Source organism: Rhinolophus sinicus, linkage group LG09, assembly GCF_036562045.2.
Source record: "Rhinolophus sinicus isolate RSC01 linkage group LG09, ASM3656204v1, whole genome shotgun sequence".
NCBI lineage: Eukaryota > Metazoa > Chordata > Mammalia > Chiroptera > Rhinolophidae > Rhinolophus > Rhinolophus sinicus.
This window is the reverse complement of record NC_133758.1, coordinates 54127304-54152476: the sequence shown is the minus strand read 5'-3', so window position 1 is coordinate 54152476 and position 25173 is coordinate 54127304. Positions and strand designations below refer to the sequence as shown.

Genomic DNA, 25173 nt, shown 5'->3' with positions numbered 1-25173 from the left:
GAATCACTTTCCTGCATCATAGGTTCTGTAAAATGGCAACAGTTTCCATCCCACTTTCATTATATTTACTATTTGCTTCCTGTTGGCTAAGTAGAAAAAAATGAAACTGCCTTCTCCCAGATATTTGTTTAAAACTATGAGGAAAATATTGCCTGTTGCCAAGTATAGTGGGGTTTTTAAAATAAACTGTTTATTTTGAGATAATTTTAGATTTTTTAGAATAGTTGCAGAGATATACAGAAAATCCCTGTGTACCTGTCACCCAGTTCCCCTAATGTTAACATCTACTACTGTTATGATACTGTGGTATAGTTGTGAAAACTAGAAAGCCAGTGTTGGCACATTACTATTAAGTAAATTGCAGACTTCTTTTGGATTTTCCTAGTTTTTCTATTAATGTCCTTTCCCTGTTTCAGAATCCCACTCAGGGTACCATATTGCATTTAGTCTCCTTAGTCTCTTCTGGTCTGTGGCAGTTTCTCAGACTGTTTTTTTTTTTAAGATTTTATTAGGGAAGGGGAACAGGACTTTATTGGGGAACAGTGTGTACTTCCAGGACTTTTTTCCAAGTCAACTTGTTGTCCTTTCAATCATAGTTATGGAGGGCGCAGCTCAGCTCCATGCCCAGTTGCCGTTGCTAGTTGCAGGGGGCGCAGCCCACCATCCCTTGCGGGATTCGAGGAATTGAACCGACATCCTTGTGGTTGAGAGCCCACTGGCCCATGTGGGAATCGAATTGGCAGCCTTCGGAGTTTGGAGCACGGAGCTCCAACCACCTGAGTCGGTGGCCCCTCTCAGACTGTTTTTGTTTCCCATGACCTTGACAGCCTTGGGGAGTACTGGTCAGAGGTTTTGTAGACTGTCCTTTTGCTTAGGTTTGCCTGATGTTTTCCAGACTAGACTGGGGTTATATGTTTGTGTGAAGAATACCAGAGAGGGGAAGGGTTCCTCTCATCACATTAGATTGGGGCACATGATATCCATGCAATACTCCTGGTGGTGTGAACGTTTGCTAGGTTTCTCTGCTAAAGAGTTACTACTGCTCTTACCTTTTCTACACTCTATTCTTTGTAAAGGAGTCACTAAGTCCAGCCTGCATTTAAGGAGGGGGCCTCCTCCTGGAAGGGTGAAGATCTATTTAATGTTATTTGGAATTTTTCTGTAAGGAAGATTTGTCCCTTCTCTCCATTTCCTTATTTATTCAATCATTTATATCAGTCTGGACTCACATCTATTTTATTATACTTTGGATGGTTTCCATTACCATGTTATTTGTTTTATTGCTGAAATTGTTTCGGTTGTGGCCATTGGAGGCACCTTCAGGTTGGCTCCTATGTCCCTTTGACATGTATCCATCCTTTTGTGTCTTTGAGCATATCCTTGCTTTCTGGCATTACAAAGTGTTTCAAGGGTTATTATGTTATTATATTTTCTGCCCCAGCCCTAGAACTAGACATATCCCCAAGGGGCTCAGTGTTGGGTATGCTTGTTGCTACTGGGGTGGTTTTGTTTTTAATGAAGAAATGTTAAGCGGTTTAGTTATTTTTGGTGTTCAGACTTTGTTAGATTTGGGAAATACCTCTTTCTGGTATCTCACTTTTACTGGCACGCCTACCACTGTCTGTATTTCATGCATTCATTTAACATTTATTAGAGTCCTTAGAGTCAAGTTGAATAGGAAGGTTCAGAGAGAACAGTCTGTACAAAATGTTTATCAGAAGGGAGAGATACTTGGGAACTGAAGCCAAAGGAGCCTATACTGGGAGACTATACTTGGATATACTGGAGCTGAAGGGAAGTCATTGAAATGTTGCTGGGGGTCAAATATGTATTGACTGAGGTAGGTGGGTGGTCAGGAATTGGTGACAAATCTTGTGATCATTGGCCTCCTTCTTGCAAGTAGTTATGGATATTCTGGGCTACAGGTGTCCCTAAAACATGCAGACTGTTGGCGATCAGCCACATTGAAATAGTTCCCCATTTTGTAAGTATATCTTTTCATTACTGCTCTGAAGTACAACATGTGGATAAAATACACTATTTGCGATAAGTTCATAAAATGTCTTACTCAAACAAAAAGAGATGAAAACCAAGTATGACCGGGCAAGAGATTTTTGGTCTGGGTTAGGTATTTCAGATTGTTACAGGGGAGCACGATTACTTTAGGGACAAGAAAAATACTGATGTATATAAAGCCATGCAAATTAATTGGGAAAGGTGGTAATATTTTCCCTATTTCTAACTTCTGAGAGGCAGTATAACAAGGTCAAGACAAGGCAAGATTTGCTTCTTCCTGCATTGAATTTATTGGACTTAACTGGTCCAGCCTTTGCTCTTATCAGGTCAATATAGCTAGCTAGCATTGTGTTGATTTTTAAATATATCAAGGATAGACATTCCATGACACCCTGTTTTGTTTTGCTGCTTGCATGACCCTCATTATACAAAGAACATACATTAAGAAACTGTTACACCAAATGTTCACGTAATTTAAACACATTTCATCTAGTTACAGGAAAGTTTAATGGATATTTTTTTGTTTTAGTGATGATAGTCTGGTGATGACGTGTTGGTCAGGATCTCTGGAAGACTTTTTTGGTGTATGTTGTGTATATTTGAAGATAATTAAAGAATTGACCACTTTTCTTCTGTCTAAAAGTCTAATTTCTTTTGACATTTCCTTCTCAAAAATTATTTTCTTGGGCTTTCCCCCCACACATTTTTCTTTGTTTTGGAAGTTCAGCATACACACAGAAAAGTACACAAATCGTTAGTGACACACCATGTAAACACCATCCTGATTAAGAACAAAAGAGATGAGTAGCCCAGAAGCCTTCTACATACAATCATTGGCTTAGTTTTTATCACCATTGATTGGGCTTGCTTGTTTGTGAACTTTGTATGGAATCTCACATTATGTGTTTTTTGTTTGGCTTTTTCTGCTCAACTTTATGTTTGTGAGGTACACTACTTGTTGCATATAGCATTGATTTGCTATATCAGGGCTGACAATTAAGTTCGGGAATGCATCCTAGAAAAAGTGCTACATATCTCATTGCTGAATATGAATTATGGTCACCTTCGAAGTACTCCCTTTGGGAAGCTTTGCACCACTGCCAGTACCTAGTACACCCTTCAAAGCAATTTTGGAACTTTTTCTGGAATGGCCATCAGAGCTGTCGTCGTATTACCCTTGGTGTCTTGAATGTCATCAAAATGTCTTCCTTTCAATATTTCCTTTATCTTTGGGTAAAAAAAAGTCATTGGGAACCAGATCAGGTGAGTAGGGAGGGTGGTCCACTACAGTTGTTTGTTTACTGGCTAAAAACTCCCTTGCAGACAGTGCCGTGTGAGCTGGTGTGTTGTCGTGATGCAAGAGCCATGAATTGTTGGCGAAAAGTTCAGGTCGTCTAACTTTTTCATGCAGCCTTTTCAGCGCTTCCAAATAGTAAACTTGGTTAACTGTTTGTCCAGTTGATACAAATTCATAATGAATAATCCCTTTGTTATACAAAAATGTTAGCAACATCATTGCAATAAATTCATGAACTTAATTGTCAGACCTTGTATTGTATTCAATTGTATGAAAATACTGAAATTTATTTACCCATTCTGCTGTTGATGGGCATATGAATTGTTTGGAGGTTTTAGCTATTTCAAATAACACTGCTGTAAATACTCTTGAACATACTGGGGGTGCCAAAAAAATGTATACAAGTGGACACTTTGGTCAATGTTGCTCAAGTAGTAAGTAGTTCGCCCTAATCAGAAGGGTTTGGATGCTGATGGTAACCGCTTTGAGCACCTCGTGTAATTGCAGAAGTCAAACTTGACTTGTATTCATCTTTTGTTATCGGTATTTGTTGAGTATTACAATTTTAATACAGTTTTTCTTTCTTAAAATGTGTATACATTTTTTTGGCACCCTCTGTACATATGCACTTCTGTTAGGTACATGTCTAGGAGAATTGCTGGATTGTTTGCATGTGTGACACTTAAGTTTTAGTAGATATTGCCAAGCAGTTTTCTAGAGAGGTTGTTTTAATTTACCTTTCCTTACTAGCAATGTGTTATGCCACATCTTCTCCAATACTTGGAAATGTCATTTAAAAAAAAGAAAAGATTTGGAGCGGTTGGATGGCTCTGTTGGTTAGAGTGCAAGGTCTGAACAACAGGGTTGCCGGTTTGATTCCCACATGGGCCAGTGAGCTGTGCCTTCCACAACTAGATTGAAGACCGTGAACTGCTGAACTTCCAGAGGGGTGACTGGATGGCTCAGTTGGTTAGAACGCGAGCTCCTTAACATCAAGGTTGCTGGTTCAGTTCAGGATGGTGGGCTGTGCCGCCTGCAACTAAAGACTGGACTTGGAGCTGAGTTTCGCCATCCACAACTAGATTGAAGGACTATGACTTGGAGCTGATGGGCCCTGGAGAAACACACTGTCCCCCAATGTTCCACAATAAAATAAAATAAAAAAATATAAAAACAAAAAATTTAGCTATTCCAGTGGGTATGTAATGGTATATACCTCATAATGGTTTTAAGTTGCATTTATCTGGTAGTAATCATGTTGAGTACCTTTTCATATATTTATTGGCCATGAGGATATCTCGTTTGTGAAATTCCTGTTCAGGTCTTTTGATCATTTTTCTATAATGTGTTTTTTTTCTTATAAAATTTGTATAACATAAAACTTACCATTTAATTTAATGGCATTATTTATATTCACAATGTTGTATAACCATCGCCACTATCTATTTTCAAATTTTTCTATCACACAGAGACTCTGTACCCATTAAGCAATAACTGCCCATTCTCCCCTTCCCCACCCCCTGGTAACCTTTAATTACTTCTATTATGGTTTTTATTTTTTCTCATTTTTATACGTTCTGATTTTTATATACTCTGGATACGAGCTATTTGCCAGTTATATGTATTGTAGATATTTTCTCCAACTCTGTGGCTTTCCTTTTCACTTTGTTAATGGTGTGTTTTGATGAATAGAAGTTTAATATGGTATCACATTTTCATTATAATTGAACTCAGATATCTTTCTAATTTTCATTGTGATTTCCTCTTTGATCCGTGGGTTCTTCTGTCAATTTTTACTTATATATTGAGGCTGTATTATTAGGTGCATGCAAATTTAGACTTGTAATATCGTCTTGGTGGATTGACTCTTTTATTAATGTGACTATAGGTACATGTGTATAGTTACACCAGCTTTTTTTTATTAATGTTTGCGTGGTATATTCTTTTTCATAATTTTACTTTTAACCTTTTTACATTCTTACATTTAAGTTGTGTATTGTACAAGCACAATATAGTTTAGATTTGTTTTTTATCTGATATAACAGTCTTTAATTTTAAACTGCATTGTTTATTCCATTTACATTTAATATAATTACTTATATTTGGGTTTTAAAATATACCATCATATTATTTGCTTTGTATTTGTCCCACCAGTACTATATTCATTTTCTCTCCCTTATCTTCCTTTTGATTAAGTATTTTTTTAATTGTTAAAATATCATCCTTCACTTGCTTGCCTATTGTAGGATAGCTGTAGCATTCTTTTGATAGTTGCTTTACAGCATGCATTGGTGACATTTTGTTAGTCTTGTATAAATTACTAGTTGTATTATTCTCCAGACATTGCAGAGATTTTAGAACACTGGAACTCCATTTATCTCCTTTTGCTTTTTTTATGATTGTTGACATGTATTTAAGTTTATCATAGATTTTTAAATATGACAATATTTTTGTACAATTTGATGTTCATTTAGATTCCTCCACATAGTTGCACTTTCCATGGTCTTTGTTTCTTCCTGCATTACTGTACTATTTTCTAGGATCATTTTCCTCCTGCCTGAAGAACTTCCTTTAGTATTTAGTGCAGGTCTGCCATTGTTGCATTCACTCAGTTTTCGTTAGTCTGAAAATATCTCTATTTTGTCTTAATTTTTAAAGCAAATTTTAATTAAAATGTATCTCACAGAAAATAGAATAAATCATAAATGATGAACTTTCATAGTGTGAATACACTCATGTAACCAGGACACAGATTAAGGAACAGAACATTATTGGCATCCCAGAAGGCCTGCCTGTGAACCCTTTCAGTCACCAACCACCCCAGGAATCACCACTATCATGACTTCTAGCACCATAAGTTTTGCCTGTATTTGAACTTATAATATAGAATCAACCAGTATTATACTACCTGATTTCTAACTTCTTTCTCTGAACTTTGTGAGATTGTTCCATATTGTTGCATACAGTTGTAGTTTATTCATTTACATTTTAGTATTATATTCCATTGTATGAATATATCATAATTTGTCCATTCTACTCTAGATGGAATTTAGAGGTTTTGGAGCTTACATTTGGATGTCCAGTTATTGAATAGTATTAATAATGCTGCTGTGAACATTATTAAACTTGTTTTTTGGTGAACAAATGTAGCATTTGTGTTGAGTGTATACCTAAAAGTGGAATTGCTAGTTCATAATGTTTGTGTATGTTCAGCATTAGCAGATATTGTCAAAGTTTTCCAAAATGATGCACCTTACAAACTTTAAACATTAAAACTAATCTGGGACATTAATGTAAATTTAATAAGTATGTGACCAGTGTCATGTATATGTAAAGGCTGTATCCCTAAATGATCACAGTATTTGCTCGCTCATATTTAGCTTCTGAAAATTGTGACTCTTAAATCTTTTTTATATCACTTATGCTAATTCATTTTTTTGAAAAATTGCATCTGTTGTCTTTTTCCCTCATACTTCCCACTTTTTTCCCTGCCCAATCTAATTGGAAGTCAAATTTCTATCTAGTATACTCCCTTAATATCTTGTATTTCTGAGAGAGAAAGACATACCCGGGGTGCCAAAAAAATATATATATATACAAGTGGACACTTTGGTCAACGTTGTTCAAGCAGTAGTTTGCCATAATCAGAAGTGTCTGGATGCTGATGGTAACTACTTTGAGCACCTCTTGTAATTGCAGAAGTCAAACATGACTTGTATTCATCTTTTGTTATAGGTGTATATTATTACAATTTTAATACAGTTTTCCTTTCTTAAAATGTGTATACTTTTTTTTTTGGCACCCTCTGTATATAGATAAAGGTGACGAGTAGTGGTGGAGTGCCACTAACAGCCACCTTGGCCATATCTTCCTGGATTTTAGTGAAAATACCATTTTAGAGGAATCTCCTGTTACACAACTTCATTTATTGATTGCACCAGTATCTGAGTGCCTTCTAAGATGCACTAGATGTTAAGGATAGCAAAAAGGAATAAAGTGCACCCATAGCTCCGAGAAGATCACTGGTACGTAAGCTAACACAGCACAATGATTCCACAATAATAGAGACATACAGAAAACTAGGTGAGCACAGAGGAGAGGGTGACTGACTCTGCTTGGTGTGATATAAGGCAGGTTTCACAGAGGAGATCTGTTTTCTGGAGGTTTTGAAGGATGAGGAATGGGATTAAAGGAGAAGGACATATTAGGCAAAAGCAACAGTAAGTACAAAGGTTTAGAAATGTGGAAGACCTATTCAAAGGACAGTGTAAATGGGTTGTAGTGTGGTAACAACACCGACTTCCCCATACCGAAAGCAGACACTGCTTAATCAGTCATTGTGTTTTTGCTGCTAAATTTATAAGCAGCTTCAGACTTCTCAACGGGGTGCTTCAGGCAGTCATTACCAATTATTTGGAGTTGGCACGTGAGGTTAAACCGGTTTGTCTTCTCTGCAGTAGGCATCCACTGCGTCGGGAGCATAGGATGTGTGTGGGAGTGGTGGAGAATGAGACAGGCGGGGAGGTTATGTGGGCTGGGATCAGATTGTGAAGGACTTCTTGTGCCCTACCATTGAGTTTGTATTTATAGTCTGTCTAGGCAGTGCAGAGTCATGTAAGGATTTTAGCATCAAAATGATGGTAGCAGATAACTCTTTTTGGAAAGATAACTATGGGATCTTTGTAGGACATGGATTGAACTGGTAAAACTGAGGGCAAAGACACTGTAGGCGTTTCATGCTATCATTAAATCTCTAGCCTGTAAGTTGCCCAACCAATAGAGTATTATGGCTGTTCAGACAGGAGATGATGGAGGTCTGCATGAAGGCAATAGGAATAGGGAAGAAAAATCAGATTGAGAGTGATATAGGAAACAGAGCAGGACATGTAAGTTTTTGTGAAGGAATCTTGGCTCTCAGAATTCCTGCCTGGATGGTAGGGAAGGCAGGGGGGGCGGGAGACGGTGGGAAGATGATGACTTACACTTGTTGGAAATTCAATTGCCCTGGAAAAAATATTTTTCCTATGGAGTCATGTTGATTCCTACCAAGTTCCTTTGCTCTTGTAGAAGGCTGAAGATCAACTGTTGAATGTCACATGGTAACATGGGAAGAACATAAGAGTAGACTGCAGAAAATGTGGTTTTGATTCTTGGTGCTCACACTTATCACTTAGTTATAACTGCAGGCAAGCCATGTAACCTCTCTGACTCCCTATGTCTTTATCTGTAAAATGGAAATAATGTATGTGCAGTCCTCACAAAATTGTTGTGAGATTCAAAATTGTGAGGAAGTTTATATGAGGGCATTTTGTCAACTCATACATACTGCACACATATGTTTTCACAGAGCCATTTCTTCCCTTTGTAAAAAGATGAATATTTTGAGATACTTTGGTTCAAGATTGATAAAGAACTTCTAAAACAATCTTAAATAGATATGCTTGGAAGTCCACAAAATGATTCTTGAGGCTGAAACAATTTGAAGTGTCAGCCTTCATCCCATCATTAAATCTTAGTCACCTTAGGTGCTACACTAGGTATTTAGCATATGAGGTGTGATCACAAAATTTGGTGAATGTTTAAATAAAAAAATAATTTTTTACAGTTAAAGATACATTGCCATTAATCCCCCTCAAAATACCCACCTTCACTTCAAACACACTTATCCCATCACTCTTGCTACTTTCTGAAGCAGTTCTGGAAGTCCTCTTTCGTGAGTGTCTTTACCTCATCCTCCATCATGACAGTGCTCAGTGTCACACATCGCATCTGGTACGGCAATTTCTGTCAAATAAAAACATTATGGGGTGTCCTCATCCACCTTATTCACCAGATCTGGCACCATGTGCCTTCTGGCTCTTCCCCAAAGTCCAAATGACCATGAAAGGAAAGCATTTTGAATCTATTCAGGACATCGAGGCAGCCATGACAGCGCAAAACTAAAGACACTCAGCAAAAGAAGACTTCCAGAACTGCTTCAGAAAGGGGCAAGAACGATGGGTTAAGTGTGTTTGAAGCAAGAGGAAGTGTTTTGAGGGGGATTAATGGCGGTGTGTCTTTTACTATAATAATTTTTTTTTAAATTTAAACATTGACCATATTTTTTGATCACACCTCATAGATTGTAATGGGCTGTGGAGAGTCTAGCAGAATGTCAGGAAAAGTTAAATAGTTTTGACCACCATTTATAGTTTTAAATGATTTCCATGTAAATATTATATGTTCTTGAATTTGGCTTTTCCTTAACTTTACCACTTTTTAACTTATTTGATATTCACTTATTAATAATTTAACTTAGTCTCTTTAAATCCTTTGGGGAGTGAAGGGAGCCTCATTTACATTGATAATAAAAATAATGTAAATATAACTTTTCACCTAAACTCTTAGAACCAATTTCATTTGAGATCTGTAAGATAAGATATAGCTTAGATGAAACAGTTGGCCCATTAATTGCCTGATGTGTATAATATTAAATTTTATTGGTGGGGAATGATTAAAGTTCATTAAAATTTGTTTAATGATAGTTGCTCCCTAACTGACATTTTGTGATTAATAATATATATATTTTATTTGTAATTTAAAGAACTTACGGTTTTACTCATAAGTATAATAAAAATATGTAACTTATGAAGTTAGTTACAGAAAGGTGTTTCTTGAATATGTATATAGTAATGGTTAAACAACTGAAAATGTGTGCTTAGGTAGTTTTCATAATTTAAATCATATATACCTAATCTTGATAAAGGGTGAATAACATTCGGATAAGTGGATATGGATGGCAGTTTTGATGCTCTATCTAAAAGAGCTAGAGTTTGGGGATAGTAGTACCTGAGATACCTCTCTGGCAGATACCTCTTGGCTAGGATGGTCTCATACATGCTCAGATGTCACAGTGGCAGAGGAGAGTCTCAGAATAGACAGAGGTGTGTATAAAATGCATGAAAACCAGAATTCTTCAATTGATAGGAAATATGAGACTGTTTGGGATTGTCACTTGCTAGTAGACCTCTTTAATTTGGGGAGATTCCACTCCAAGTTCTCCTTGTTCTTGAAATGTGATATAGTGCTGTGATCTCAGTGTATTTTTGAGCTCTCATGATATTTAAGCACAATTAATGTTTGAATTAATATCACATGGGAAAAATTTAAGTCCAGATCCACACTGTTTACAGAAAGAAACACAACTTCCATTATCCTGTCCTCTAGCACAGGAGTGTCAGAAATGTGGCCTCAGCACTGTGACTCCCTTCTGTTCCTGTGGCAAATGTTGCTAAATGATCACGGGCAACTCCCAGCTCTTCTAAAGGTAGCATTCTAGACAGCTACTACCATCCAATTAGAATTGTCACAAGAGAGGAAACCTATTTTCTATACAAGCTTTGAGTTTTGCCAAATTACATAAAATAAAGGTAATATTTGAGTTTCGTTGAAAAATGTTATGCTGAAACTGAAGAAATTATTTTTCAGTGGAAAATACTTCACATTTAATGATATTTTATGAGATGATATAATGCTTAGTTAATTAAGGTTGCTGAATAGAAATAGAAAGATAACACTCTAATAATTAGGAAAACTTATTTTTAAAACTTCCATTTTAGAACAGGGTCAGTTATAACTTGGTTACTATAGTGCGTGGAATATGTTGGGAGGGCTTGGGGTCTGCACCAAGCTTACTCCTAGATTGGGTGGTGGTGGTAATGGTGGTGAGACCTAGCTTCATGGAGGGACAGAAGCCAGGGTTGTTAATTCTGTAAAGCAACCAGCCCCTAAGAAGTCCAGTTGCAGGGCTTGCTCATCTGTTGAGCAAGCAGAACCAGAAGGGGTAGACAGTAGCTGTAGATAAGAGCCAGTAAGTGTTCTGTGCTGGGGAAGTCTGGTAGTTGGTTTTAGACACTGATTTTAGGTCCAAGGGCTAGACTCTAGTCTCTAGGAAGGTGACTGGCAGTAATAAGCCAAGTATTATACAACTTCAAAAAAAAGCCACGTATTTTCTTTCTTTCTTTCTTTTTTTCAAGATAAGGGATTGAATTATAGAATTAGGGATACAAAGTACAGACTAGGTCTCAAAAATAAAGGAGAAATTTATGTTTCAGAATTGGGCTAAATTTGAGTTTTATGGTAAAGGTGACTTGAGGCTGAAGGTCCAGGCTTGGGGCACACGGGCGTCAGGTGATCTCAAGGAGGGAGAACCTCTTCAGGTTGTGAAGAGGGACTGGATTCTCCTTGGGATCTCTATCATAGACATACTGTCTATGAATGAAGAGACAAATGAGTATTTTTTCCAGGACTGACCTGGAAACCTACCTTGAATCAACTCACACTCTTGTTTAATATCCTCCTGTAGCTTTCCATCAAATCTAAACTCCTTATACTGTTCTTAAAGGCCTGTGTGATCTATCCTTGCTACCCACCTACCAAACGCTTTCAGGGCCTTACTAGACGCTGAGTCCTGGTTCTGGAACAGGTTCTTCCTCTCACTCTGCATTTAGCTGCTACCCAACTTTAAGATCTCTATTTAAATGTCATCTTCTCAAGGAATCTTGCCTGACTACCCCGAACTGGGTCATTTCTGTCATTTTCTTTCTCTCCCTTTTCTGTAATTAATATCATTTATTACCAGTTACAATTATTTGATCTGATTGCTTTTTTGGTCTGTGTTCACTAAAAAGTAAGCCATATGGGGCAAGGACCATGCCTGGCTTGTTCACACTATTTCATCAATGCTTACCAATAGTTTTCAGTAGATGTTCAACAAATATTTATTGAATGAATGAGGGGGCCGGAGGGGAGCTGGCAGAAGAGCAGGGTATATTGATTGCTATCTTTCAGTTTCAGCATGAAAAAGATATACTTTCACATGACTGAATGAGCCTAAACATTGCCCAGAGTTTGGTCACATAGGATAAATTTGGAGAGTAATTCTGAGAGCTATTTATTCATCCTAAAAATTGCAGGGGTTCTGTGTCTTTTTGGTGGGCATAGTTTACTTTTGCTTATTCAGTTAATTTGAATCATATTGATAACGTGACTATGATAATCAGTCATATGCTGAAGTTTCTACTCCGAAGACTGTTAAGTACCTTAATTTAACAGTATTATTCATCTACATAAACATCTGTGAATTTTTTTCTGAAACTGTGCCTTAATATCCACCAAATAATTGTGTGGTTCATCAGAATTTGTGATGGCCATTTCAGAGAGTATGCTGTATAAGGTCTAATCTTCAACATCCAAGGCTATGAGCGGCCCTACTAGGGTGTATTTACTGAAATCTCCTCCCTGGTAATTTGTTGAGCAGACCTGCTGAATGGAATTATCTGATTATTAACATTTAAGATTGAAAATGTCTACTGAAGATGACAATGTTGTCTTAGCTGATGAGTTCTTTATGACAGGCATTTTATATTAGGACTGCTTGTATTATACAACTTCAAAAAAAGCCATGTATTTTCTAGCTCTGCCTTCTAAAAGAGAGAGAAGCAACAAAAATCCATTTTGCAAAGGCTCACCTAGCCCATTCCCCCTCAGAGGAACCAGGACTGCTTAGGAAATTGGCTGACCCCAGGGCTGGGACAGGGAAATTATAAGATAAGCTGGAACATCTTTTTGCACCAAAAAGTAGTGAAGTGCTCAAAGAATGATAGAGTGATGTCAAAATGGCACGAGTCCTATGAAATAACTTTTTTCAATGACCTCTATTATAAAACTGAAAATGCTTTCCTATGAGAGTACCAAAAATTTTTGTGAGAGTGCACAACCACTTATGGTTATTCAATTTGAACTGGTGATTAAGTTATGGGAATATGGAAAGGTGGTTATGTATGAAGTGCCTGACCACCTACACTACTCTGCCACCCAAATCCCCGCCCAGACTCTGACCTAAGAATCAGAAAAATTCCAATTACATGACAGCAGAGCTTAAAGGAACCTTGGAAATGATCTTGCCCAATCTATTCGTTTTATAGATGAGTAATCTGAACCTGATGAGTCAAATGACTTGTACAAAATGGCAGCGTGAAAAGTAGACTGCAAGGCTCCTGACCCCCTATCATGAGTGTTGGTGTAGATGTGGTTATCTTGTTTCTGTGTTCCCACTTGCAGGGGTTAATGGGGTTAGACGAAGGGATTGCAGGGGTGTTGTCCCAGCTACCTACCATTTATAATACGGGAAAATGGGGAAATACATTCCTTGATTTAACAGTTGGAAACTGCCAACAGCTAAAAAGAGCCCCAAGGGATTTTCATTTGAAAACTTTCGAGTCTTTCATCAATGACTGGCCACCTCACTTTATAGAACCAGACCTAAGGAATCCCTCTAAGCCCTGGAATCCTACAGCTTCACTTTGTACAATTCAGTAACTTAAGCTGATGGTACCTAGATCTAACCAAGATTTTAGATTATTAAATGCAGTGAATTTGTCCTTTCAGTGAAATAACTTTAGTAGGTTGAATTTAATTAGAATGCTAAATTAACTATGTGATGATGTAAAATAAAAGGAAATAACTGAAATGGTATTAAACATTAAGTTTCAAAATATTTCAACATCATCAAAGATAGAGGAATGATTTGCAAAGCAAGGCAAAACTTCAGTGTTTCTCAAAAGGAATGAGCATTTTAATAATGTGTAAGAATCAAGGCTGTGTTTTAGACCCTTCTTTTTAACTCATTCTGAAATATCTGATATGCTCTTAAGATTTACTAGACAAGTTCCCAGGAAATAAAAAAACCTATGTCTTCTTATGAAGTGCTTTAGAACGGTTTTAAGAAACAAACTATGGGGTGTGATTAAAAAATACCATAAATGTTTACATTAAAAACAATTTTTACAGTAAAAGACATATTGCCATTAATCCCCCTCAGTATAGTCCCCCTCAATTTGAACACACTTATCCCATTGTTCTTGCCACTTTCTGAAGCAGTTCTGGAAGTCCTCTTTTGTGAGTGTTATTAGTTGCACTGTCGTGGCTGCCTCAACGACCTGAATTGATTCACAATGTTTTTCTTTCATGGTCATTTTGATGTTGGGGAAGAGCCGGAAGTCACATGGTGCCAGATCTGGTGAATAAGGTGGATGAGGACACCCCATAATGTTTTTATTTGACAGAAATTGCCATACCAGAAGTGATGTGTGACACAGAGCGAGCGTTGTCATGATGGAAGATGAAACCATTTACACATTTCATGTTAATGCGTTGTTCGTTATCCATGATTTACGGCACACTTTACAACTGCTTCTCTCAACCGTAGCTCACACCCAACTGACTGAACCAAACAAATTGAAACTTGTCACTGTTACTAAGGTTTGATGTGCTGCTTCCCTTATTGAAGATCCCTGCCTTTTTGTTGGATGGCATTTGGCAACTGCTTTCACCGTATTTTGTGATCACACCTCATACTTCCACGTACTCTGAAAGAGGTTACTCTCTTTAAGCTTGTCTTGCGTGATACCATATTTTTCTCTCCTTCCTCCCTTCTTCCTCCTACACAGAGTAGAAACTCAAATGTTGCTGAGAGCTAGTCTGTGCCCTTCTTTCAGCTATTCCTGTCCACAATAGTTTTGTAAGTTAAATTACCGTTTCTGTAGAAGTCAAGTATAATTAATCTACCAAAAGCACAAATGTTTTGAGAAGTCATATATAAATAAAAGATAATATATGATATATATATGACTTTATAATATATATTATATAACAATGAATTAATATATAAATAAGTTATATATCAAACTCTAGTACATAAGTCCCTGTATATTAAACTCATTTTATCTATACATGTAATCATTATCACTTATAAATCGTTTTTAATTCACAGAACCAAAGGTTCCTCTTTTTTTTTCTGGTCTCAGTTTCAGTCAGAAACTGAGATCTTCAATTTCACGTTAAGATCTTTAGGTCATCAGAAGTTGTGGGTTTCAACTTTATTTTCATTTTAAGACTTGAGAGGCATATAAAAAACCATTATGATATTTTTGGTGATATCATAGACTGTAAGGTATATAAATTCTGGTTAAACATTAAAAAAAAATCATAGACTGGGCAGCCAGATGGCTCAGTTTAGAGTGCGAGCTCTGAAGAACAGGGTTGCTGGTTCGATTCCCACATGATCCATTGAGCTGCGCCCTCCACAACTAGATTGAAGACAATGAACCGCCGAGCTTCTAGAGGGGTAGCCGGATGGCTCAGTTGGTTAGAACGTGAGTTCTCAACAACGAGGTTGCGGGTTCAACTAAAAATTGAAAACAGCAACTGGACTTGGAGCTTAGCTGCACCCTCCACAACTAGATTGAGGGACAACGACTTGGAGCTGATGGGCCCTGGAGAAACACACTGTTCCCCAATATTCCAGAATTAAAAAAAAAAAAAAAAAATCATAGACTGATAGAACAACCACTCTGGGTTAGGTGCAGGGGTAGTAGGCTGGGTTGAGGAAGGAGGTAAGGAGGCTAGTGTTGGTGGAGGGAAAAAGGTGGGGGTAAATGTATATTTGAATTTAGGATAATGAAATTTGAGAAGTGTAGACTGGGGAAATTAAAATTTTTAGCAGCCAATATAAATGTTAGCTATTCTTTCTGTTAAAACTATTTAATAAATCATTCTCCTGCAAAATAGCTGTTTTTTTCAAATTAAAAAGTATGTTTAATCACCCAAATTGACAAATATATAGTTGTACATGTTCCTTAGTGTTATGTCTCAATGATGTAGAGAAAATACTAATGTTGGTGTAGCTATATTGTTCAGTTTAGTTATTCTTTAGGTGATCTTCTATTGGAAGAATTATTAGATTAATTATATTGTTTTGTCTAATCATACATTTTTAAAAATCACATGTTAAAGAAAATAAAAGTTTGGAACATTTCTACTTTAATTGAAATGGTCTCTGTACCTTTAAACTGGAAATATATTTGGGGAAAAGCCCAAGAATCTTTTAAAGATTTTGAAAGGTATTTCAAAGTATTTTAAAAGGTACTTTCAAGAAGTATTTTAAAGTATTTTAAAAAGAAAGCAAGACTTTACAAGTATTTTTATTTTGCTTTCATTCATTTGTATATATGCAAGTTAAATATGTGTATGTGTTTTAGCTCTGTTACAATTGAGCATATTATTCCCATCATTTTCTTTTATTTTCTTAAAACTTAAATCTCTAAGCGAGACTTTCTAGAATATTTGATCATCTTAGCACCTTTTATTTGTGTTGATTTTTCATAAAGCCACGACCAGAATAGCTCAAATCTTTTTTTAATTGGGGAATATTGGGGAACAGTATGTTTTTCCAGGACCCATCAGCTCCAAGTCAAGTGGTTTTTTTTCTTTCTATCTAGTTGTGGAGGATGCAGCTTACTGGCCCGGTGACCTTGGTGTTATGAGCACTGCTCTGTAACCAACTGAGCTGCCCCTCAAATATTTTTATTGATGATAAAAAAAGCTAAAATAGACTCATTGTGCAGGTGCAAAGTTGCTGGCTGGGGCCTGGGCTGGGGGTGGAGTTGAAGATAGTAGTTTGGTTTTGGACTCGGTGACAGAGCTATCTGGGTTCAAAACACTGGGCGGAAAACCTTTGTTAGGGGCCCAGCCAAGAACAAGGTCCACGAGATTCCCAGTGGTGTCCATGACTTTCAAGTGGCCCTCAGCTGACCGCTTTCACAGTACCCGGTGCTGCGCTGGGACAATCATCCTGGGGACCTTGTACATGGTGGTAAACCAATTGGTGGCAATTTTGGCTACTGTGGAGGTAACTCATCCAAATTCAACGCCAGTTGTCAACATTCTCTATGAAGTCATTGGCAATTATTACTCATCTGAGGGAATGGCTGATAATGCCTGTTCTTTTTGCTGTCTCTGTTTTTATGTTTATAATCAGTTCATTGCTGGCATATGGGGCCGTTTCTTATCAAGGGAATTGGCTTATTCCATTCTTCTGTTACTGGCTTTTTGACTTCCTTTTCAATTGCCTGGTTGCTATCAGTTCTCTCACTCATTTGCCGAGAATCAAAGACTATCTGGATCAATTACCTGATTTTCTCTATAAAGATGAACTCCTGGCATGGACTTGAGCTGCCTCCTGTTCATTGTTCTTGTGTTCTTTGCCTTATTCATCATTTTTAAGGCTTATCAACTGTGTTTGGAACCACTATAGTACATCAACAACAGAAACATGCCAGAGATTGCTGTGTATTCTGCCTTTGAAGCACTTCCATAGTATGTTTTGCCAGTCAATGAAATGGCAGTGAAAATGCCTGGAAAACAACCACCACCTCCTTACATCCTGCCTAAAGAAATTCTGCCTTTGTCACTAAAACCTATACTATCTTGTCTTGTTTATTTTACAGAATGCTTCAATACAGGGCTCTTCAATCTTGTTTGATATAAACTACATTTTCCTTTATTTAAGCATTTCAAACATGAACAAGCTTTTTGGACATCTATTAAAATCAGGTTTTTGTGTTTTGCTTTTTTGTTAAGTCTGTTTTAGGAATTTTTGTAGATAGTCTAGGTTAAGCAAGAGCGAAGTGCCTTTGTTTGGCTTTAATTGGGGGGTGGGAACGGATTATTCTCTACACATTTTCTTTTTTTACTTTCTTTATATAATAGCTTGTATTTTGGTTATTTGCTGCCCTGGATACTTTCAGGAAGGATGAATTAAATATGCAGGGTGAGTGAGTTGGGTATAAGAGCTGGACTTTTCAGTCATCAAAACAGGAAAAATACATAACATTTTAACGACTGTGGAAGATAATGGTTGCATGTTTCTAATATGTATGTGTTTCTATCTTTGTGATAAGATGCTTTAATAAATCTTAAAATTAAGAAAAGCTGAAATCATTTGAAAGTAACTCTTTGTATTTTTATTACAGGTAAATTGGGATATTCACATTGTACAGAAACAGAGGTAAGAGAAATGCTCAAATATTTCTTAGTAAAGCAGCTTTGCAGTCCTATGTAGACTAACTTTGAGTACTGAACTATGTCACCATGAGTTTTCAGTGTTCTGGTACCGTGTTTCCCCAAAAATAAGACCTAGCCGGACAATCAGCTCTAATGTGTCTTTTGGAGCAAAAATTAATATAAGACCTGGTATTATATTATATTATACTATATTATATTATATTAACCCAGTATATTATATTGTATTATATTATATTTTACTTTATTATGTTATACCCAGTCTTAAGGTCTTATATTAATTTTTGCTCCAAAAGACGCATTAGAGCTGATGGTCCAGCGAGGTCTTATTTTCTGGGAAACACGGGAAGAATGTGTTGAGAGGAGGTATACATCTCTCATGTTTAGGAAGAGTAAAATGTGAAGAATAGTCAGTTACCTTGTCCATATTTTTAAAATATAAGGGAGAGTTATAAAGATTAGCTTAGTAATAGTTTAAAATTTTTCTTGTGTTATTTGTGAAATTGAATTAGCTATGATTCAGTTTAAGTTCATTTTTTTTCTCCATAATCCACTCTAATGTGTCATAACAAATAAAATCATTTAAATATTTTGGACTCCTATGGATCTACGTTGGTATAGGAAGAGAATAGGAACTTGGAAGTTGTATTTCAGTAAAATTAAGAATGAATGAATTGCTTTGTTGTGTAAATAGGATTATTAATTTTTAATAATTTAAATAATATAATTAAAAATTCAGATTGTGAAATTTAAGAAATGTCCACATACTTCTATGTGTTCCTTGCAGGAATTTCAAGGATAACATGAAATAGGAGGGCAGCATCTATGAGTGTTATGTATGTGTGATGGTCTTTTCAGGAGCTGTTGCATCATCCTTACTTTGGAAGTAGAGACAATTTTTTCCAAATTAGCTCTAAAAATAGGCCAGAATTTAATATTTTCATATTGCGAAGATTTTTGATGTACTGTTCAATATGCTATGAAGGAGTGGGATTTGATTTGAGACAAAGGTTTAAGTTCTATCTATGGTTTCTGATGTGTGTCTTTCTAGCTATGTAATTTTGAGCAAGCAATTTTTTCTTTCAGAATTTGGCTTTCTTACCTACAAAATGTTAGTGATAGTCCCTGTTGACCTCATGGGTTGTGAAATTTTAAAGAGATAATATATGTGAAAATGTTTTATAAACCCTTACGACACAATTTTATATACTGTGGGTGCCAAAGAAATGTACACAAGTGGACACTTTGGTCAATGTTGCTCAAGCAGTAGTTCGCCGTAATCAGAAGTGTCTGGACGCTGATGGTAACCACTTTGAGTACCTCTTGTAGTTGCAGAAGTCAAACGTGACTTGTATTCATCTTTTGTTATTGGTATATATTGAGTATTACAATTTTAATACAGTTTTTCTTTCTTAAAATGTGTATATATTTTTTTGGCACCCTTTGTATATATGTATATATATCAAGATGATACAAATATAGTCAGCATTCAACTGCATTTAGGTAATGAAATGTGAGGATTTTACATATGAGGCACTAGTAGTCATGAGTCTCATTATTCTGTTGTATGTTGTACTGACATAAAATCAACATGGTTTTAATATTTTGTTTAGTGCTTACTTTGTATCGGAGTGTCACTTTATCTTACCTCCTAGCCCTTATCATTTGATCCGTAACTTACTCTGGTCACCAAAAGAATTGGAACCTAAACTGAACTCTCTTCTAGATTTTTTTTTTTTTTTTTTGTATAACTATTTGAAGAGGGAAACTCATAAGAAACTGAAAATTTCAATCGGATATTTAAATTACAAAATAGGTTCAGGGTATTTTCTAGGAGTAACAGTGGTGATTACATCTGGGAAAGAGATTGGGATTGTGAATGGTGATTTATCTATATTTGGATTAAAAAAAGGATATCTCTGTGTATACTTTGATAATTAAAATAATAGAAAGGAGGGGCAGCAGAGGCAGTGGGAACTTTTCAAGAAGTTTGGTGTCTTGAGAGAAGGAGGAAAGAGCTTAAGTAGGAAATTTTGTTCCTTTTTTTTTTTAGGTTAGGGATATAGACGGTACATTTGGTGGTGGTGGTAAAGGAGCCAAGAGAATGAAACTGGAGTCCAAATTAGAGAGTGGATGTTTGCTGAAACCAGTCTTAGGACTATGTCTAGAGGAAGATGGCTTGACTAAAGCAGTGGTTCTCCTGTGGGAGGGTTGGGGGGGGCGGGTCTTGACACTATTTCAGTGTCAAATTATTTTCGAAGTAATGCCAAGACATTATTTCCCTTTTTACTTTCATTGTCTCAAGAGTGTACCATGGAGTTGTCAGAGGCCACTGAAACTGACTATAATACCAAACTGCAGAAGCAGATAGGGGATCTAGCCGTCTTTTATTAAGCATGACCTTCAAGTGTTTTGCCAAAATGTAAAATAATACCAACCTTCTCACTATTTTTTTGAAAACAGTTTTTCCTTAAAAATGTTATTGATATTACCATGTTTAACGTTATTTTAAAACAGTTTAATTTAAATGATTTAATTAAAAGCTCAGTTTTAATTTCTAATACAGTAAATGTTGATATTTTACAGATCACATAAACAAAAGTTCCTTGGACTCCTCAGTAACTTTTTAGAATGTAAAAGGGTCCTAAAAAACGAATTTGAGAACTGTTGGGCTGGGGCATGATGGATAACGGAAGTGCTTCTTCCTGAGAAACAGAATTGAGGGTTGAGAGGTAAAACCAGAGCCCTGAGGTAGACAGTGGGAAGTTGAGGGAACGCTTGATACATGGATTTAAGCCAATCTTTTTTGTCAATGAGAAGACAGGGTCATCTTTGAGAGTGAGATTATACTGGATCAGAAAGGTGATTGCTAGAGTCTCTTTTTGCCCTTAAATTGTTTTTCTATTGAGAAAAGAGATTTCCAGTTCCTTTTGTAAGCTAAAAGCCTGATTAAGCTCTTGCTGGCATTCAGTCCAGACCAATAGAGAGGCTGCTCACAAGTTGAGTAGATGAGTAGAAGTGTGAAGGATCTTGGATGAAGTGGAATAGCATATCACCAGTTCCACATGGTAGTGCAGGCTCACATTGGCCTTTCTGAATTGGAAGGGCTTTTGTTGGGAGGAGGCTGTATGGAGGGTGTTTGTGCTTGAGAACAGAAAGATGGGTTGTTGTGACTGTAGAGCATTTAGCATAAAGCCTGCTTTAATGGATGCAGCATATTGTTATTCTTAGTTGGGAGGTGTAGGGTTTCCTGGGAGGAAGGTAGGCTCCTAGACCCACTAGGAGCCTCAGGGTGACTGTTAGAGAAAACCGAAGCCCTTCATTTTTCTGGGGCTGTAAGACTCTCAAGACATATGAAATACATAACTTTAAGTTCCACTATTTTTATTTTAATGGTTTTTGTAGTATATAAAAATCATGGTATGGATTATTTTCTAGTTTTACTTATAATTCTCTTTTTAATACTTTTCATAAAAACCAAGCAAAATTATGACTTTAGAGAAAGCAAGGAGACCATACATAGGCATTTGATCAACTTTTATGTGATCTTGTGCTTCAAGATTAGCTTAATGTTTCTTAAAATCAAGTACAGTTGACCCTTGAACAATGCGGGGTTAGGGGTGCTGGCCCCCTGCAGTCAAAAATTTGTGTATAACTTTTGACTCTACAGTTGGCCCTTCTTATCTGCAGGTTTCTCATCCACAGATTCAACTAGCCGTGGGTCGGAAACAGTATTTTCCATTCGTGGTTGGGAAATGCAGCTGGTACTGTGGTTAGGAAAGCAAAAATACTGTTTTCTATCTGTGGTTCGTTGAATCCACGGATGCGAAACTGTGTTTAAGGGCACCCTCACAGTTCTAACCCATGTTGTTCAAATGTCAACTATATTTTTCTTTCTCATTGGAAAAAATTTTAACATACTTGATTATACTAGTATTTTCCAGCATTTAAACTCATGAGGGAAATCTTTCATATCATTTGTTTTAAAAGACATGCAAAAGGCAATTTAATTTTTCCCTACAACTTTTTTCCCCTCATTTTTTGAAGGTACAATTTACCTACAGTAAAATTTAACATTTTTAGTTACAGTTCTTTGTGTTTTTACAAATACATTCAGTTGTGTTAACTATACTCACAATTAAGTTCTATCACTTCCAAAATCCCCCCCCTCCACTTCCTCTTATAGTCATTCCTTCCCCTCCCTCCTGCCCTTGGCAACCACTGGTCTGTATTTTGTCCCTCTGGTTTTGAGAAGGACATGTAGTTTAAACAGTGTGTTGCCCCAACTTCTCCCTCTCTAGAATGGCTCACAGCCCAGACTGGTATTTATAAACTCTTGAATGACTGACCTGTACATGTGGGTACTTATCTGTCAAGGAAGCAGTCCTGATCCATAGTTTAAGGGGAGCTTTCACCCCATTTTACAAGTTTTTCCTACTGCCATCATTTAAGTAGTTTTGTGAGTTATACTCTTATAGTTGAAGAAAATTGCTAAGCAGTTAATACTAAAACATGAAGGATTTGAAATTTCAAGTATTTTAATTTAGGCTTTTTCATTGTTTTTAGCTTTCCAAATTTCGTCACATTCCTGTCTTCTATTAACCACCACTAATTATGAAGCACTCAGAGGCCTTTTCCCTTTAGTAGGAAAGAAGGTTAAATGAATAACTAAAACAATCCTGGTGTTCCCCTTGGTTGATTAGCTGTATTTTAAGTACAATAGGTTAAAACATTATATAAAGTTACATTGACTTTTGCCAATACTTTACTCTTGATAGAGCTAGTTTATAAAAATAGTAGAACAGCAGAAATATTGAAGCTTTACTGAGGGGAATTATTAAAAAGATTCATGTTCACATCTTAGAAATAAACTTCATATATACTGTACATGAATAAATACTTTGTTTCATTTCTACATGCGTCTTTAAAAACTACTACTTTAGAGCTTACTACATGCTAAGTACTGTTGTAGACATTAACTAATTCTCAGAACAAATTTATGGAGTAGATGCTGTTATTATTTGCATTTTAGAAATGAGAGCTAAAGTATAGAGAGGTTAAGTAACTTGCACGAGGCGATATAGCCAGTATGTTGCAGAACCACTTTTCTTTACCTTTTGTGTTTGTCTTATCCAGCCTTTATTTATCTGCAATGTAAGGTATTTGCATAACACTGATAATTTAGTGCCCCATTTGGGACAGTGAAATGCCTGAGTGTCTCTATTCTGTGTATGCCTCTTACCTGTGACTATTTCAATTCTTGGCATTACATAGCCAGGGAATGTGTTCCTGCTGGATGTAAACTGAGCAAAGGAGTGAATTTGGTCCATGAACCTTCAACCCTAGTGGTTAGGTGACTGTAGGGTTCTGTACTAACGTAATTTGTGAGGTCTGATTCTGAATTACTCAGAACTACTCAAGAATTGTTCTATATATTTGATCTTCCTGGGAAATTAGACCCAGAATTAGTCTGCTTTGTGAGAGAACCCAAAACTCGTTTTGAGAATAAGCCAAGAAATATATCAGAGTTAGAATCTTGGACTTATTCCATTCTGGTTATATATATTAATAGTTTTTTACCTAACTGGACCAAATGAAAAATTTTTGTGTTTCCTGAGCAGCCTAAAATAAACTATGTGGGTGTTTGCTGTTTTAACACAGGGTATAATATTTAAAAACGTCTCTTTTGACTTTAGTTAAATCAGCCCACTGCACTTTGATTTTACCTCTGGCTCATGTGGATTAATTGTAGTAATTGGATGAGTAATGCCTCTTTTAATTAATATTTGATAGCCCTTAGTTAATTTTAAAAGTAATACAAAAACCTAACATGAAAGAAGTATCTAATATTTTAACAAGAATATTTGTACCTGTGCACAACTTTAGCTGCATAATGAGCCTGTTTTGTGTGGTTGTGAAATAGTACTGATACCAAACTAAGTAGATCTTGGAATTGCTAGGAGAAACAAAAAGACCATTATACTATGGGATCTACTCTTTTAGCAGAAGGCTTTGTTCTTAAATTGTACTTTAAGGGTTTATAACTGGAATTGCATGAAAAGAAGTTAAAGTGATGTGTTCTACAAAAGGATTGGAAGAATAAGCTTTATTAACTGCTGGTAACAGCAGCATTTTCTCCTAGTAGGTAAAAGGAACAGGATAGATGCTCATATTCTACTTCCTGTCTTTTTGGATGAAAGACCCCAAACATTGAATTTACATGGCCATTTGATTGATATTAACTTACATGGTCTGAAAATGGGTTTGTGTGAGTAAATTGTGTCTACCTTTGAGTTTCTGCTTCTGGGTGTTGTCAGTATTAGTAGAGGTTGGTAATGAGGTATTATTGATGTGATAAGTAATCTCATGTATCATCAGATATCATCAGATGGAGACTGGAGGCATTATGATGGTTACTTGGCACATTTGAAATTCATTTCTCCCTCCTTCCCTGCCTCCTTTTTCTCTTTTGCCCACCCTTATCCTCTCTGTTCCTCAGATAACATTTATTACCAAAATGGCATTTTAGTGTCACAGTCATAGATGTCTTAAATACAGGGTTTGACCATAGGATACAAAATTTATACTGGTGTTTCTTTGTATAGTTTTTACTGTATTTGCAGATCAATGATAGTTATATATACATGTCTGGCAAAGGATTTTGGAATAACCAAAATTATCTGGGGGTAAACATTTTATTATTATTATTATTATTATTATTATTAAAGTTTATTTTGACATAATACAGTTTATGTCTTTCTTTTTAAGATTTTATTGGGGAAGGGGAACAGGACTTTTATTGGGGAACAGTGTGTACTTCCAGGAGTTTGCCAAGTCAAGTTGCTGTCCTTTAAATCTTAGTTGTGGAGGGTGCAGCTTAGCTCCAGGTCCAGTTGCCGTTGTTAGTTGCAGGGGGCTCAGCCCACCATCCCTTACGGGATTCGAGGAGTTGAACTGGC

At 36.4% G+C, this 25173-nt stretch overlaps 1 protein-coding gene and 1 pseudogene across 5 annotated transcripts in view; both read left to right on the top strand.

Annotated features, from left to right (window-relative positions):
- The window catches only part of SPIRE1 (spire type actin nucleation factor 1), a 246510-nt gene that overhangs the window by 6419 nt on the left and 214918 nt on the right, over positions 1–25173 (top strand). For all 5 annotated transcript variants that reach the window (XM_074340400.1, XM_074340396.1, XM_074340397.1 and 2 more), the window contains exon 2: positions 18166–18200. Coding sequence is in view for 4 of the 5 variants with exons in the window: in XM_074340396.1 (XP_074196497.1) it covers positions 18166–18200 (35 nt within the window). In the remaining variant the exon portion in view is untranslated. The remainder of the gene's footprint in view (positions 1–18165; positions 18201–25173) is intronic.
- On the top strand, positions 15456–17675 carry LOC109434428 (lysosomal-associated transmembrane protein 4A; annotated as a pseudogene).